The sequence below is a fragment of the Petaurus breviceps genome, unplaced genomic scaffold (genome assembly GCF_028583685.1).
Source record: "Petaurus breviceps papuanus isolate PSGF00001 unplaced genomic scaffold, PetGlider_PUasm1.0 90925, whole genome shotgun sequence".
In the NCBI taxonomy this organism is placed as follows: Eukaryota; Metazoa; Chordata; class Mammalia; order Diprotodontia; family Petauridae; genus Petaurus; species Petaurus breviceps.
Genome location: NW_027187380.1, coordinates 31,526,175 through 31,543,084, shown reverse-complemented (window position 1 = coordinate 31,543,084; position 16,910 = coordinate 31,526,175). Strand labels below are relative to the sequence as shown.

General features: G+C 37.9%; 1 protein-coding gene across 8 annotated transcripts in view; it reads left to right on the top strand.

The window, feature by feature from the left end:
• The first annotated feature begins 2,169 nt into the window (after positions 1-2,169).
• The window catches only part of TNRC6C (trinucleotide repeat containing adaptor 6C), a 280,735-nt gene continuing 265,994 nt past the window's right edge, over positions 2,170-16,910 (top strand). For 5 of the 8 annotated variants that reach the window (XM_069076741.1, XM_069076740.1, XM_069076739.1 and 2 more), the window contains exon 1: positions 3,618-3,750. Coding sequence is in view for 1 of the 8 variants with exons in the window: in XM_069076734.1 (XP_068932835.1) it covers positions 2,256-2,285 (30 nt within the window). In the remaining 7 variants the exon portion in view is untranslated. Of the gene's footprint in view, positions 2,286-3,611; positions 3,751-16,910 lie in introns of those variants that run through there. The other 3 variants (XM_069076734.1, XM_069076736.1, XM_069076735.1) reach the window with 2 other exon arrangements.

Below are 16,910 nucleotides of genomic sequence, written 5' to 3'. Positions count from 1 at the left end.
GGCTGCAGATTCCCCACCCTTGTAAAAATTGCAGAAAGGACTTTTTGCTTTGGTAAAGATACAGAAACCCCTGAATGATGCCTTGGTCCTTTTCTACCTAGTGACAGCAGTAGTGGGGCAGGGTACTACTTCATTTAAAGGGAAAAACAGTTTTATCTGGCTCTCTCTTCCTTCCAGCTTCCAGGTGACATTATGTAACTGAAATTTCCATTATGGGATATAAATTTCCATAATGGCTTTACCCAACATCATGATGACCCCATTCACATGACAAGTAGTGCAGGGTGGCCTAACAGAGCTTGTGTTTGGGACCTTGGCTAAATTTTCCACTTTTGTTTCCTTTCCTTATTTCAAGTGAATGAGTTGTGTTTCCCAAGATGGATGTATGCATGTAAGGTGACCATGTGAATTCAAAGGTTCAAAGGTCCTGGATGGAACTGAATGATGGGAACAAGGAATCTCTGGAAACTACTCCAGAGTTTAACTAAGAATGAATAGCAATAAGAGGCACAAACTTGGCCCATTTTATCAGGAGACTTCTTGTTGAGGTGAAATATAAAATGCCTAATAATCAATTCCATAAATGGTTTTATGGTTAGCTGATTTTAAATACCAACCTCGTGTCTAGGTATAAAAGTAATTAGCCTTACAGATTGTTTGGTTTAATTCTTATTGTCAATATGCCCTCATGTAACAGCAAGCAAAGTAGGATTTTTTGATGTTTTTCTTTTTTGGAATTCAGTTTCCCAGTCTCAGGTTTACATGCCTCTCTGTTCTAGCCGATCAGATACAGGTATGCAGGCTCTAGTCAATGGGATGCTCAGAAGAACTGTGTGTATATATAGAGAATCTGCCCTTTAGAAAGCAGGCATTAAAGGAGTGCCACACAGTGCTCAGAGGTTGAAGTAACTTGAGTGCTTGGAAGGAGGGACTAGTCTAAGGAAACTTGTTTGTAGGGAGCCCTAACAAATAAGAATGCCCACGGTGGTGCTCACTGGAGTGGTGATGACCAATACCTTGTTAAATATTACCTCCTGGTATTCTAATCCAAATAAATACTTTGGTTTTGCATTTAATGAAGAGAGTTTATTATGTCTTGCAAATTTACTCTGGAAATATGTCTACATAGTCATAGTGGCTGCTATGGGTATTAAATTGGCAGTATACCTTACAAGAGTCATGTGAGTGTGTGTAACAAATAAAATAATTGTCCCCACATAAGATTCATATTATGCATAGGTTACCTTTCTACCCCCCAAATAAGAGAAAATCCAAGACGTGATTCTAAATCTAAGCTATGGTAAATTTTCCATCCCTGTGGCGCTTTTCCCTCACGGGGCTTTACATCTAATAAGCTGAAAAGTATGAGAAAAGAGAACCTAATCTTACTAATTAGAGACTGTGTTCTCCCAGAACTGAACCCCATTCTAACTGCATGTCTGGGTCCAGAGCAGAGGTGCTCGTTAGTGAGAGGGAGCAGGTACAGTACTCTGTCCCTGTAGGCCAGCAACTGTTCCTCAATTCTATACCCTCATTTTTGGAGTATCTTGTAATTGCATACCAATTTTATAGAAACAGGAAAAACGTAGGCTCTTCGAGGAAAAGAGTTAAATGAAGGTAAATAAAATTGTGAGTAGAGGAATCAAGAGATGCTTTCAGGTTTCAATTCTTACTAAAAGGCTACACAGCAGAACCAGAAATTGGAGAGCACCTTCGAAAGCTCTATGAGAATCTGAGTATGGGAAAGGTAGAAAAATGGCACCAAGAAGGCAGGAGTACACAAAGCTCAAGGGAGAGTGGGATTAAAGGAGCCAGGAACAATTTTGCCTCACGATTAGTGTTGCCCCTTCATCCTTTATGAGGTCCTCAAAGATGTACAGTATTTTAATCCTTCCCTGAAGCTGGGGAATAACCTAAGCTTTAAAGTAGTGCCTCTGAAAATGATGATGCTGGAAGTCGATCTGTCCAAAATGCTGTACGAAAAAATGGAGAAAATTGTTGGTTTCATGAAATTTTTCTGTGCTCTAGCTGGAATTTAAAATAATAAATGTGGTAATTCAATTCAAGAAATATTTAAGTGCCTACTATGCTCAATCTACCCTTCAGCAAAGACTCAGAAAGTAGGAGTCTTCTAAGTGTTAGGAAACCTCCGCGAAGGAAGCATCAGCCGCGCATTAGCTCAAGTGCTTGTGCTTACGCACAGACCGGGGTATTAGCAGAAGGGGAGTGTGTTTGTGCTGTGGCCAAAAAAATGGATGTCTCATCGGGGATTGCTCTGCATTGAGGTTGGTTTGGCCCGCGGGCAGGGTATTCCATCGGGATGGAATGCTTTCCGAAAAGTCAGGACTGGGTGGCAAGTGCATGGGAGAAAACGTACATGGTGGGGTAGCTGGGCGGAGGGGGGGGTGCCTCCTTTGGTGTCTGTGGGTATGCATGCGTATTCATGCGTGTATGTGTGGTGGGGGAGGGGTTCTCCTGTGTAGGACTGGGGAGGGGCAGAGAAAGAACGTGCTTGGGTAGGGGTATGTGTGCCTTATTGGGGCTGCAGTACCGTCTTATAAATATCCTGAGCAAAACCTCAGGGCCCTTCTGTCCTCAAAGCATTTGCTTCGGGGACCAGTCGGATCGATTTTAAATGGAGCTGATGTTGAGACTGGGCCCCCTCTCCCTTTCTGTCCAATGAGATAACACAGAGTCGCATCACCAGAACGGGGCGGGAGGAGTGGGGGGTAGAGGTGGTTATGGAGGAAAGAGAAGAAGAAACTGCTCCCTCGCACCCCCGAGGCGGGGAGGAGAGGGGAGATGCGAGAGTGAGATGGAGAAGACTTCTCTAGACTTTCCAAGCCCAGGCTGATGCTAAGGTTTAGGGATGGTAAGGCAGGAGAAGGCGTGGCGTAACGCCGAGGCACCAGTGGTCGAGGGTGGGGGGTGCGCTCTGGGGGCGGAGCAGAAGCAAGACCTGGGATTGGCCAAAAATCCTCCCTGTATGCAGATACAGTGGGTGTCACGTGCCAGGGACCGGGACTACTTCCTGTTTGAGGCCTCAGAGGGGCGGGGAAGGGGGCGCGAGCGCCCCGTCTGGCGGGAGCCAGGGAAAGGGGGGGGGGGGGGGGTGAAGGGAGGGAGGGAGGGAGGGAGGGAAAGAGGGAGGAGGAAGAGGAGGAGGAGGAGGAGGAGGTGTTCTTGTCAGTTAGAGCAACAAAATGGCCGCGGTGGCAGCTCCGCACCTCAGCGCGAGGGCCCCGGGAGCAGCAGCAGCAGCCGCCGCCGCCCAGCAGCAGTGAACACCTCTCATTCATTCCATCTCCTGTCCGCTGTCGGAGCTGTCTCCTAGCCTGCAGCACTCTGCTGGACGCCCCCTGGGAGGCCCGCCCGAGCCGTAGGCGGGAGCGGAGCCGGCCCTACGCTTCCACCCGGGTCCTCCTGCGGAGCAGCTTCGCCGCCGCCGCCGCTCTCTGGCTCGGACTACCCTATTTGAGGAGGGCTAGTCGAGGCTGCTGGAGGACCTGGACCTACCGGGACCTGCGGCTGCCGCCTCCTTGCTCTCCCTGCCGCCGCCGCCCGGGCCGGACTCCGTGCAGGCGGAAACTTCTGCCCCTGGCCCCGACACTTGACTCCGAGGAACCGAGAGGGCAAGAGTTCTTTCCGCTGCCGGAGAACCAGCGAAGCCCCCGGGCGGCTCCTGACAGGTTTAAGCCTCCTGTGAAGCCGGAGCCGCGAGCTGCAGCCGCCGCTGGGCCAGGAGCCGAGGTGAGTGCGGCTGGACCCGGGGATGCTCCCCGGCGGGGAGCCCTGCGCATCGCAGGAGCCAACCTCGGGAGCCCCAACTTGCTTCAGGATGCTGAGAATGTCTTTGTTCGGCTAAGTTGAGGTGTCTGGGTGGGAAGCCTGCTCACGAAGGTTGCTTTACCAGAAGGATGTAATTCCGCAATTCCATCAGACGCTTGGGGAAAAGGGGAGGGAGGGGGGAACTGAGGTCTGTTGTGCTGGCATCACGGTTTTTCCTTTGCCGTTTGGCCAGAAACAAATGATCCCTGGGTGAATTTTTTTTTATTCACTCGTGTTTGTTTAAAAAGCAGTGCTGGGGATAGAAAAAGGATGTTGTAGGAAGACAGATTTTCATTTTTGTTATTTGGAAATGTCTATTTTTAAATACGAAGGGGATATTTGCCTGCGTTTATGAGCAGTCGTATGATTTGAATTGATCATTTACAAATAAAAGACGCTTTTTTTTGGTTTCGCAGTATGGATTTGAGGAAATACTGTTCCCCTTTAAAAGAAGCCTTCAAATTAGAGAATCCTGTCGAATATAAAATTAAGGGAAATTTGCTTCTATCGTTTGCATATGCGTCGAGAAATTTAAAACTCGGATTTCGTTTTCTGCCGATGGTGATCATGTTGCTTTTACATCTCTTAAATCAGGTGAATTTTCTAACGGCGTTGCGGGCAGCGAGTGATGAGTATAAAAAAAAAAAATGAGCCATGCAATATCTGTACTGTTAAAAAATAGCATTCCTTGGAGTACCTCATTGTCACTTGTTTAAGAACATGTTTCCAATTGTGATTTGTAAATAGGATTTAACTAATTGATCCAGAGCTATTAAACACGCATATGTAAATGTAGGATTTCCAGTTTTAAGAAACCACTTGTGTGTTAAACTGAAGTTTGGAAATTAAGGTTGCTTATCCAGTGAATGATTGGAGTAAATGTTTGTTTGTTTTTTATGGGTAGCACCTATCATATTCTTTGACTGTGGTTCTGTATGTAATTAGTTAAATTTTTTCGAATCTTTGACAAAATCCCAACTAAATCTCCATTTGAATGGTCTACTATTTCCAGACATGAATTGCAAGCTCAGAACTCAAAATGGTGTACAATAATGTCTTGGTAAGTTAAGTGCCTTCAAGGAGTGCTGCATCAGTTGTTTAGTAGCTTCTGACGGTCATATATTGTATTGCCATAGTTTGGCTTTTCCTTCACTATCTTGTGTACTCCAGACAGAATGGATGACTGTTTCTGGTTATTATCATACAGATGATTTTTAAACTCTAGAAAATAGGCCCTTCCCTAAAGTTATTTCAGATATTTAATTTTGGATCACTAAGAGCAACGTGAATGCACCAACTCTTGTTTCCTGTTTCCATCTGACCCTGGTTGATTGGTCCATATGTTGCTAGTGACCAGTATTAGGTACTTAGTTTGCTCATAGTTGTATGTATGGCAATGGCATCCTTTTTCTTTCCTTGCATCGAAGAAGTATCTTACCTTTCTTTAGGCCAAGATAAATTTATGTGGCAGGGGGCAATATAAACGTTATTTACAGAGTCAAAGTCATTTGAAAAACTAAAGAAAAACATGATGAAAAATAAGAATTAAAATTTTTTTTTCAGTTTTTAACTTTATTTTTCAACAGGAAGTAGCACTGAATTGTTTAGGTTGCATTTAGTTTACTTAGGAAAATTCTGATTAAAAAAAGATAAGGATTAGAGAACTTCTCGGTTTCCTTTGATTAGGGCTAATTGTCATTTTTGTAATTAGAACCCATTTATCTCTGGGGGATAATTGGGTAACTTGAAACTTGTCATACAGAAAACTGCACCAATAAAGTTCAGTAAAATAATGGCTTTGTGGTGCTTAAAGCTAAATTCTTTTTTTAATATTTAAAGCGCTACCTTTTTTCATCTCAGAAAAGATAACTAAGAGCTAAAGTGTATTTTAGGTCTAAACTGCAGATACTTTATTATTGATTGATACCGCAATTTTAATGTATTTGGTGTATGAAATTAAATAAGATTAAGCTTAATATTGTTGACCAGTTCTGTCTGAAAAATGTAAGACATTTCATTTCAATTTGGACTTTTGAAATTTATTCTCTGTAAGGTGCAGCTTGGGGATATGATATATGAAATATTGATTCCAGGTTTTCTTGTTTGCAAGAACAAATTTTTGTAGTGGTGTATTTGCAAATAGTTTGTCAAAGGTGATTGGTATGACTGCTTACATTTATCTTTAATTATCTAGAACAATGAAAGAAAAGGTTTTACCTTTTTATCATTACAGTTGATTTGGAAAGAAGAAGCCAAAGGAATGTTGCATTTAACAGTTTATTGATTTTATTTTAAAAGAGAGTCATTTGAGGAATAGATGAAACTTTAAATCAACCCCCTTCCCCCAAACAGCTGGTCTTTTCGAGATAAATTTGTGCTTTCCCAACTGCTGTCATCTGGCCCTTTTCCAGAAACAAACTGGAGGAGGTCAGGGGTGGGGCAGGGCAGCCTTTTTCTTCAGTGAAGGAAGGTTCTGAGTTGGAAAGAATTAGAAGATAAAATCCCAGCAATACAGTACTGGCTGAGAACATGTTGGACTTTAGTCAACCTTCTTCTCTCACCGTCCCCCCCCCCCCCCCCGCAATTAAGCAGAGAATGTAACATTTAAAATATAAGCTCATTGCTACTGGAATATATAAAATGCTGCAAATGAAGTAGAAGACCACTCATTCCCATAATTTACTTTATATACCTTAAGGAGCTAAGATTTAAAAAGAAGTTTTTATAGGCATTTTTGGATCTTGTTCCCTCCTCCCTCCCCCCACCCATTATTGGAGTGTGTGCTTATGTATAGATGATAGTTTTATAATTTTGAATGCCCTTTATAAAGGTTTTATAAGAAAACAACATGGTATATATTTTAAAGTACTGGTTTTGGAGTCAGAGGACCTATAGTCATATCCTACTTGTCACTTCTCTGTGGGATTTTAGGCAAATTCCTTACCTTTCTGTGCCTCCAATTCCTTTTCTATAAAAACTAAGGAATTGAACTGGATGGCTTCTAAAGGCCCTTCTAGCCCTATATTATGTTATTACACTCTGAAACAAAGTTCTTTTGACGTAGAGTAGGATTTCTTATTCCAGAAAGTAGGATGGCATGGACCATCCTTATTTAAGAAGGTATGGACCATGTAGATACAAGGCCAAGAGAAGGTTTCCTTTACTATAGTAAAGGGAAAATCTATTGTAGGAACTAGGACAGTTAGTAGAAAACTAACTTGAATGAATGAATCAATCAAAAAGCATTTATAGTACTGTACTTTCTAGACAATCTTGAAGTCCAGAGTTAATCTTCAGGTAAGAAGTTAGGACATGGGAGGGTGCAACTTCAACAGTTTTGTACCTTATATTATAGTTCACTGTGGAGAGACTAGATGATCTGGACTCAGGTCCAATCGCATCTACTTGGCTGTGTGATCTTGGACAGTTACTGACTTCTTAGTGTCCCAGACAACTCTTTCATATATAATAACTTCAGAGCAAGTGCAGATCAGCAATGATAGTTTACTTATTCCAGGGGTTCTTAGCTGGCCTCCATGAACTTGTTTTTACAAATATTTTGAATGCTATTTTAATATAATTGGTTTCCTTTATAATCTTATTTCATTTTGTACTTTTAAAAGTATTGTTCTGAGAAGGAGGCTATAGACTTCACCAGACTGCCAAAGGGGAACCATGTCACAAAAAAAATTAAAATCTCCTTTCATCAGAAATTCCTTATGCCTGTGGAATCACAGGTTCAGTCCAAAATAAAAAAATCTTAACTATCACCTGAGTTTGAGGAACTATAAAGAAACATTTTGAGTGATTAATGTTTAGGGAGTCTAACTTTTATCCTGTTCACTGATATTTATGGTGTTTGAGTTTTAGTTGTATAATTTTACGTACTTTGATTCTGTAATAGATAATTAGAAATAAAACCACAAACTTGAGACCTTTTGAGTAAATACTGTAGACTTTCGCTTTTTAGCAAATGTGATTTTACAGAATTGGACTTTACAAAAACTGAGGGGATAAGGGAATTATTATAAAGGAATTCTCAATAGGATTTAAATTTTTAGCCCCCTAAGTGAATTTAGGATTTAATTTACCTTCTAAAAATTCAGTTTACTCCCAAGTTTTCAAGAATGTCTATTGTGTAAACTATACTTATATAGCAATTTGAAAGATAAAGTATTGCTTCTAAAATAATTACTCAACACTGCATAAAGAATAGTCAATTTGGTGTCAAAACAATGAGGAATACAATTTGTATATTTGAAATAATTGTCTATGCTTTCTGCTTAAAATTATACACTTAAACTATTTTTCTTTTATGAAAATTGCAGTTTTACAAACTGTAAATTGTGACTAAGTGCTTGTTTTTGGAGCATTTGTGCTGTTTGTGGAGTTGAACTCAATGACTATTAGTTGCAAATGAAGAATCTATTGCAAGGATGGAGAGCTGTTTATTAAGAATTCATTCCTTTTCGGTAGCCCTCAAAAGACTATAGAGCAGTGTGCAGAGCTAGACAATCTGGGCATCCAGCCATAAAACATTACTGCTGTACCACAGATAGCTGTTCACACTCTCCTGAGCCCTCCATGGTTGTAAACCACAACAGAAGGAATAAGCTTAGAAAGCAGCTTTCACTGTTTTGAACTCAATATTCTAGGGCTCTCAGTGATAGCTACATTATGGAGACTTTTTTTTAAAGATATATTAATGATTAGGGATGGACACAAATGTATTTTTACTTAAATGTATACTTTATATTAAGCTTAAAATTGTTCATTTATAAAGGTGAATAATAGCTATAGGAAGGTAGTATTTTTTTTTTACAGTCTCCATTCATTCTTTGCTTTCTCCTTGTTTCCCTTATCACCCATTTGTAAGTCATATAGTTCCCTTCTGTGTGATGGTTGTATTTTTCAATTTGAAAAAACTCTTGTTTAAAGCAGACACTTGTGGTAGCTAACCCACTATATATTTGTCCTGGGAGATTATTTGCTATTTGGATACCAGTCAGATAGAGAACTCACAAAAACACTAGAATTATAAATTCCCTATACTTTAGAAAAATGTGAAAATGGAATTGAATACATCATCTTGACAATGTACAGCTATAGATTATAGTACCCTGATGAACATAAAACTATTTTACTACTTTTTGATGCACATCCCTTTAAAATGAAAACAACCAAACATTACTTTTTTCATTTAGTCCATTGTATAATTGGATTTGCAGGTATTAGTGTCTTCATTAGAGTTTTGTAGTGCCATCTCTCTGAAACTATAATTTTAGTTCAGTTTTGATCATTGTACCTTTTAGTGGTTTCAAACAAAATTTAAGTTAGTATTTCAACTTTCATTTGTCCAGATTATTATCCAAACACTTTCTATTACTTTTTCTACTTAAATTCGTGGCAGTGTGTTTTATTTGACTTATTTTTGTTTGTGAAGTTCCTTTTTCTGTATAAGAAAACTTGACAACAGCCCCTTTGCTTATCTTTGAAACTGTCTGTCCCCTCTAGTCTCCTATAGGAACTTGCCAATTTGTTCATCACCTTTCCCTAGTTTTTAACCTTTTCTTATCCATGGGTTCTTTTCCTGCTGCCTACAGACTTGCCCAGATCTTCTTCATAAAAACCTTCATTTGACCCTACTATGCACTTCAGCTGTCTTCATATCTTGATTCCCTTTCATAGCCAAGTTCCTAAAAAAAGGGGGAGAGGAAAGCTTTCACACATTGTACCCTTTTTTCTCTTCTCTCACTCATTTCTCAACCTCTTGTAATCCAGAGTCTATCACTGTCCCCCTCCCAAGGACAGCAGTGATCTCCATCAATAAATTCAATGGCTTTTTTTTTTCAGTTTTTATCTCTGCATCCTATGACATTCTCTTCTCCATGAAGTTCCTTGTACTGCTTTCTCGTGGCTCTCTTCTGGTTTGACTGATTGAGCCTTCTTGGTCTCGTTTGCAGGATCATCATTCTTTTTCTCTCCTTTGTGTGTGGGTATACTCCACAGCTCTATCCTTGGCCTGTTTCTTTTTTCTCCCTATAAGAACCACTTTCCAATGGATAAATTAATCAAAATATATGAATAGGCACTTTCTAAAGAAGAAAAGCAGGCTAACAGCAAACATTTTTTAAAATGCTCCATTTTAAAAAATCTTGGTGATTCCATGGATTCAGTTATCTCTTCTAGTTAAATGATTCCTAAATCTACATTTCTAAACCTCACCTCTCTCCTTAAGCTCCATTCTTGTACCTTGAATTGCTTACTAGACAGTTCTACCTGAATGTTCAGTAGGCAATTTAAATTCAACATAGACAGTTATCTTTACCCTCTCCTGATTTCTCTATTTCTTTTGAGGGAATATTCTTTTTTTTAATTAATAATTTATTCCCCCCCCCGGGGGCCATTACACATAAAAACAATTTTTAACATTTTTAAAAAACATTTTTGAGTTCCAGATTCTCTCCTTACTCTCCCCTCCTTGATAAGGCAAGCAATTTGATATAGGTTATACATGTTCAATCATGTAAAACATATTTTTATGTTGTCATATTGTGAAAGAAAACACAGACCAAAAAAAAAGAAGCCCAAAGAAAAATAAATTAAAAATATGCTTCAATCTGCATTCAAATTCTCAGTTCTTTCTCTGGAGGGGGATAGCATTTTTCATCATAACTTTCAGGATTATCTTGGGTCATTATATTATTGAGAATATTTAAGTCATTCACAGTTGATCTTCATATAGTATTGTTACTGTATGCAATATTCTCCTGGTTCTGCTCTTTTCACTTTGCATCAGTTCATGTGAGTCTTTCCGGATTTCTCTGAGAGCATCCTGTTTGTCATTTCTTTTTTTTTTTCTTGGCTTTTTGGAGGGGCAGTTGGGGTTAAAGTGACTTGCCCAACGTCACATGGCTAGTTTTGTGTTAAGTGTCTGAGGCTGGATTTGAAATCAGGTCCTGCTGATTCCAGGGCCGGTGTTTCACTGCGCCGCTGTTTGTCATTTCTTATAGCACAATAGCATTCCAGTGCAGTCATGTACAGCTTGTTCAGCCATTCCCCAATTGATGGACACCCCCTCAATTTCCAGTTCTTTGCCACCACTAAAAAGAGCTGCTATAAATATTTTTGTACATATAGCTTCTTTTCCTTTTTGTTTGTAGGATATAGACATAATAGTGGTATTGCATTGTCAAAGATATGGTATGATTTTATAGCCCTTTGGGCTAAAAATTGTTTATTTAAAATTCCAAATTGTTGAGAGAATATTCTTGACATCCTTTCTATCTAGTAGCCATCTACCCAGGCCATCTTGACTGCTGCCATGCTTCTTAATCCTGCTCACTACAGTTTTAACCTCCTTGTGCCCAGTCCCTGCAGAAACGAATTATTCTGATATAAAATTCCTAAACTGGGGCTGTGATGGTCTTGACTGATAACTGAATGCATTCTGAAACATAGATGTACCTATTCCGTAATATCCCACCCAATAATTGGAATTTTTCATTTGTCATCTTTGCCAATTTTATAGGCACTCAAAAGTTGTTTTAATTTGCACTTCCCTTATTATTAGTGATTTGGGAGATTTTTTTCACATGATTGTTGATAGCTTTTCTCCTTTTCAGAACCACTTATTTATATCCTCTATCTATCTATTGGGGAATGGCTCTTGTTTAGATAGATAGATAGATAAGTGATTATCAATGTATGTATATAATATATAGTGTGTTGTCTGTGTGTGTGTGTGTATATATATATATATATATATATATGATTAGGTCTCTATATAAATATCAGACCTTTATTGCAGAAACTTTTGATAAGTAACTTTTCCTTTCTAAACCTAACTGCCTTGATTTTGTTTGTGCAAAATTATTTCAACTTTATGTAATCAAAATGATCTATTTTATCTTTTATGGTCTCAATTCCTTGTTTGGTCAAAAATCCTTTTCTTTATCCACAGTGCAAGTGGTATTTCTTTTCCAGCTATTCCATTCTTTAAAAATAGTATGACCATTTATATATAGAACATGTATCAATTTGGAGCTTATGATGGCATACATTCTTTAAGGTATTATTCTAAACCTAATTTCTACAAAACTTCTTTCTAGTATTTTTGGCGAGTCATGAATATTTTATTTCCTTGAGTAGTTGACATCTTTGAGTTTATCAAGCACTATTCTACTATAATTCTTGGTTTCTGGGTCTTGTAGTCCTAATTTGTCTCATTGATCAACTTTAACCAATTTTTGTTCCAACTTAAATTGTTTTATATCTGGAACTACTAAGTCCCCTTCCTTTCCACTTAAAAAAAAATTCTTACTCCTGAGATTCTTGATTTTTTCCATTCATCTATATGGATTTTATTATTTTTTCCCTAGATTTTTTTAAAATTTAAATTAAATTTAATTTTTTGGAGGGCACTTGGGGTTAAGTGACTTGCCCAAGGTCACATGGCTAGTTTTTGTGTTAAGTGTCTGAGGGCAGATTTGAATTTAGGTACTCCTGACTCCAGGGCTGGTGCTCGATTCACTGTGCCACCTAGCCACCCCATTTCCCTAGATTTTTTTTTAAAGCAATTGGGGTTAAGTAACTTGCTCAAGGTTACACTGCCAGTTATTTTGTGTGGGTGCCAAGTATCTGAGGATGGAACCAATCCCAGGTCTCCTGATACAGAGGCCGGTGCTCTTACTCAGCAGTGAGCTCCACTCCCTAGATTTTTAAAGTAATTATTTGGTAGTTTGGTTTTAGACTAAATAAGTAAATTTATTTAGGTAACATTGTTATTTTTATTGGCATGGCCAAATGATGAGCATTTATTTAGGTCTTTCTTTGTTTCTCTGAAAAGAATTCTATAGTTGTATTCATCTAATTCTCTAATATTTTATACGTTTTATCCTTAATTGGTATGGAATTTATCTTTCCATCTTTCCATGTCAAAGTTATTGTTTCATTTAACTTTAAACTTCAGGGTTCCCTAAGATCATATCATCTTCAAAAAGTGATAATTTTGTTTCCTCTTATCTGTTCCATTTATTTTTCTTATCTTTTTGCTATAGCAAATGTTTTTAAAACTGCATCAAATAGTAACAGTGATTCTAAAACAAGTGATCCTTATAAGAACCTCTTTATCATTTCTCCATTTTATATATTGCTTGTTCTTTGTTTTAGACAGGTAGGCTTTTCCATATTAAGGAAAAATCTAGTCCTCTGTTGATTAGGGTTTGGTTTTGTTTGTTTGTTTGTTTGTTTTTTTAAAGCAATCGAACTTGCTCAAGGTTACACGGCCAGTTATTTCTGGGTGTGGTACTGAGTATCAGAGGCCTCCAGGTCATCCCGACACTGGAGCTGGTGCTCTTACTCGCTGAGCCACCTGGCTGCCCCTAAGCAATTGGGGTTAAGTAACTTGCTCAAGGTTACACGGCCAGGTGATTCTGGGTGGGTGCTAAGTGTCTGAGCCCGGGATTCGATCTGCAGGTCTTTCTGACACTGGAGCCGGTGCTCTTACTCGCTGTGCTACCTGGCCGCCCCTGTTTGTTTGCTTTTTAACAGAAATGAATGTTGGATTTTGTCACAAGTTTTTCCTGTATATATTGACATAATCATAAAGTTTTCATTGTTTTTGTTTTATTAATTTGATATGTTGTATCTATAATTTTCCTCTTTTGAACCAACTTTGAATTCCTGTAAATTCATCCTGGTCATAATTTAGAACCTTTAAACAATATTGTTCTTTGTGAAATTTTATTAAGTATTTTTGGTTGGGGCGGCTAGGTGGCATAGTGAATAGAGCACCAGCCCTGAAGTCAGGAGGACCTGAATTCAAATCCAGCCTCAGACACTTAACACAAAAACTATCCATGTGACCTTGGGCAACTCACTTAACCCCAATTACCCTGCCTTACCCCTCCAAAAATAAAAAGCAAAAAAAATATTTCTGGGGTGATATTCATTAAGGGATACTGATCTATAGTTTCCTTTCTTTGACTTGTCTCTCCCTGGTTTAGATACCAAGAACATTTTTGTATCTTAAAAATAGTTTAGTAGAAGCACCTTTTTTTTTTCTATTTTTGAAAATAGTTTATGTAGTAAAATCAGCTCATTGTTCTTGGGAGTTTTTATTTGTGAACTTATTTATGACATTTTCAATTTCTTTTTCTGAGATTGGTACATAATACTTACATTCCAATCTTTAGTTCTTTGGCTTCATTGTATATTAAATTTTCATGAATGGTGATTGTAGACAATATCAATTTCTTTCAAATTATAGTACTCTAATAATACATATTTGCTGTATAACTAATTTTCTAAGATGATTATCAAGTAACTTGCATGATTAGAATATACTTGCTCCTCATGTCTACCTTTTAGACTCAATATTTTAAAGGTTCAGCTTAGGTGCAGCTCTCCTTTGGAAGCTTTACACGATTCTCTTCCTCCTTGGATTTTCCTAGATTCATTTGCCTTTATCTCATCTTTTGTCTCCATTCTTTTCTGGTTAGTATTGGATGGGGAAAAATAACATTTTAAATTTCACTAATCTCTAATTGAAATTTATCATTTTATTAAGTTATTTAAAGGCATTATTTTGAAGAGTACACAGGTTTCATCAGACTGCTACAAAAATGCGTAAGAAGCTCTAATCTAGAACAAAAGCACCAGATATAAACACATCTATCAAAATGGGTTATATATCTTCCTCTCCATTCCGCATTCCTTAGTAGAATTTAAGCTCCTTGAAGGCAGGAACTGTCATTTTTGTTTTTTGTCTACCTAATACCTCACACATATCTTAAAACTTTTTTCTTGTCCATACATTTAATGCATAGCTAATATGCTACTTTTTGTCATTCAGAAACATTAACTTCCTTCTGTATAAAGAGTGAAAGAAATTGAAGACTTAGCTCTGTTTAGAGAGGGGGAAATTATTTTGTGAAAACAGAATAGTTAGGGGCAGCTAGGTGGCACAGTGAATAGAGCACCGGCCTTGGAGTCAGGAAGACCTTAGTTCAAATCCAGCCTCAGACACTTGACACACTAGCTGTGTGACTTTGGGCAAGTCACTTAACCCCAGTTGCCCTCCGGAAGGAAGGAAGGAAGGAAGGGAGGAAGGAAGGAAGGAAGGAAGGAAGGAAGGAAGGAAGGAAGAAAGGAAGGAAAGAAGGAAGGAAAACAGAATAGTTAAAATGTAATGTGTAAAGAGGCACATAGCTACAGATAGGAAAGAGTATATGTAAATTAAGAGGAAGTAATTATGCTGGGATTGGTGTTACCAAGGAAGGTTTCTTGAAGAAAGTAATGGATATAGGTTGATGGAAGGGATTTGGGAGAGCATGCCAAATGGACTGGAATGAACAAAGCTTGGCAGAAATGCTGGATTGATGCAGATCATGTTGAAGAGTAATAAATGGCAAGATTAGAGCTGTATGGGAAAATAGTTGATGTTGGATCTTGAAGAGTAGGTTGTAGTTTATTCTTATTCTCTTTGATTCACTAGGAAGTCACTTTGGTAAAAAAAAAATAGTTTGATGATTGATTTTGTTGCTTAGTCTCACTATTGAGACCATAGTCTCAAACTTTATTCTTTCTAGGGGTGGATCTTGAATATTTCTCTCATAGGAGCAGCATCAGTCTCCTCAGTTCCAACTTGTGCTTATTATGGGTGACTTGAATTGTTTAGTATAATTCAACAAATACATATATATTTTTAAGTGTATGATGAATATAAGTGTATCAAGGATATAAAAATGACAATGGCAAGAGCACTGTACAATGATGCAGTGACAAAACACTGAATTTGGAGGCACAAGAACTGAGTTTAAATCTGAGTTCTGCTCCTTAATGCCTGGGTAACCTTGAGCAAGTCACTTAACTTTTCTGAAATCCATTTTACTCATCTTTAAGACTAGGGATTTGGAATACGTGGCCTTCCATCTGGAGATGCTGTGAAAAGCAGTGTTGTCTCTACCTTCAAGAAGCTTACAGTTGCTTAGTAAATGTTTATTGGATTAATTGAATTATAGGGCCCCAGGTACTTACAAAATAACTGATACAAGCTAGAAAATTACTAAATACATATAGAATGATGAGGACTGAAAAATTGCCTTTTACTTTGAGAATTCAGGAAGTCATAAATGAACTGATTTCCCAAATCAACTGACTCCAGTGCTATTGTACCATTTATACCAGCCTAGTCATGCATGCCCTCCTCCTTAATAATGTTAATACAAGAAGCTGAAAACAAGCAACAAACAGGAAAACTTCTTTATGCTAGGCTCATTTAATTTTAAAAGAAATATTTTGAATACCCTCTAATACAGTATATTTGCAAGTTATATACATTTACTACATTATGTATATATGCAAAATAGAATAAAAATAAAGATAACTAAAAAATTAATGGGGGCTGCCAGGTAGCACAGCGAGTAAGAGCACAGGCTCCAGAGTTGGGATGACCTGGAGATCGAATCCCGGACTCAGATATTCAGTACCACACGCAGAAATAACTGGCTGTGTAACCTTGAACAAGTTACTTAACCCTGATTGCTTTAAAAAAAAATTAATGAGCACATAAAAACATTTTTGCTCTCACTAAGCAAAGTGAATATGAATGATTTCATTAATTTTGAGAGCACTGTGTTTGAGTATGATTATTTTTGGAAAATCTTGGTTTAAAATTTTAATTTGAGTCAGAGATCTGATTCTAGTTCATCTTATTTTGATACTTGTTTTTGATGCTGTCAGCTGAAATGGTAAGGATTTACAGATTGTAATCATTAAAACCCATGACAAAGTTCTTAAAAGATATTTGGTGATTATAGTGAAAAGGTACCATTTTACTTTATATCTCATTAATATTAAGTTTTCCTCCCTAATGGTGAAAAACAAAAACAAAACAAAACAAAAAACTTAGCATCTCAAAAAAAAAATACATCCTTAGCTCCCCAGATTCCCCTGGTTGTTAATATTCTGCCTCCAGCCAGCTATCACATCACCTTTACTTTGTATGTGTTTTAAATTTATTTAAATGTATACTTGTTCTTTTCCCCAGTAGAATGTAAGCTTCTTCAGAACAGGAACTA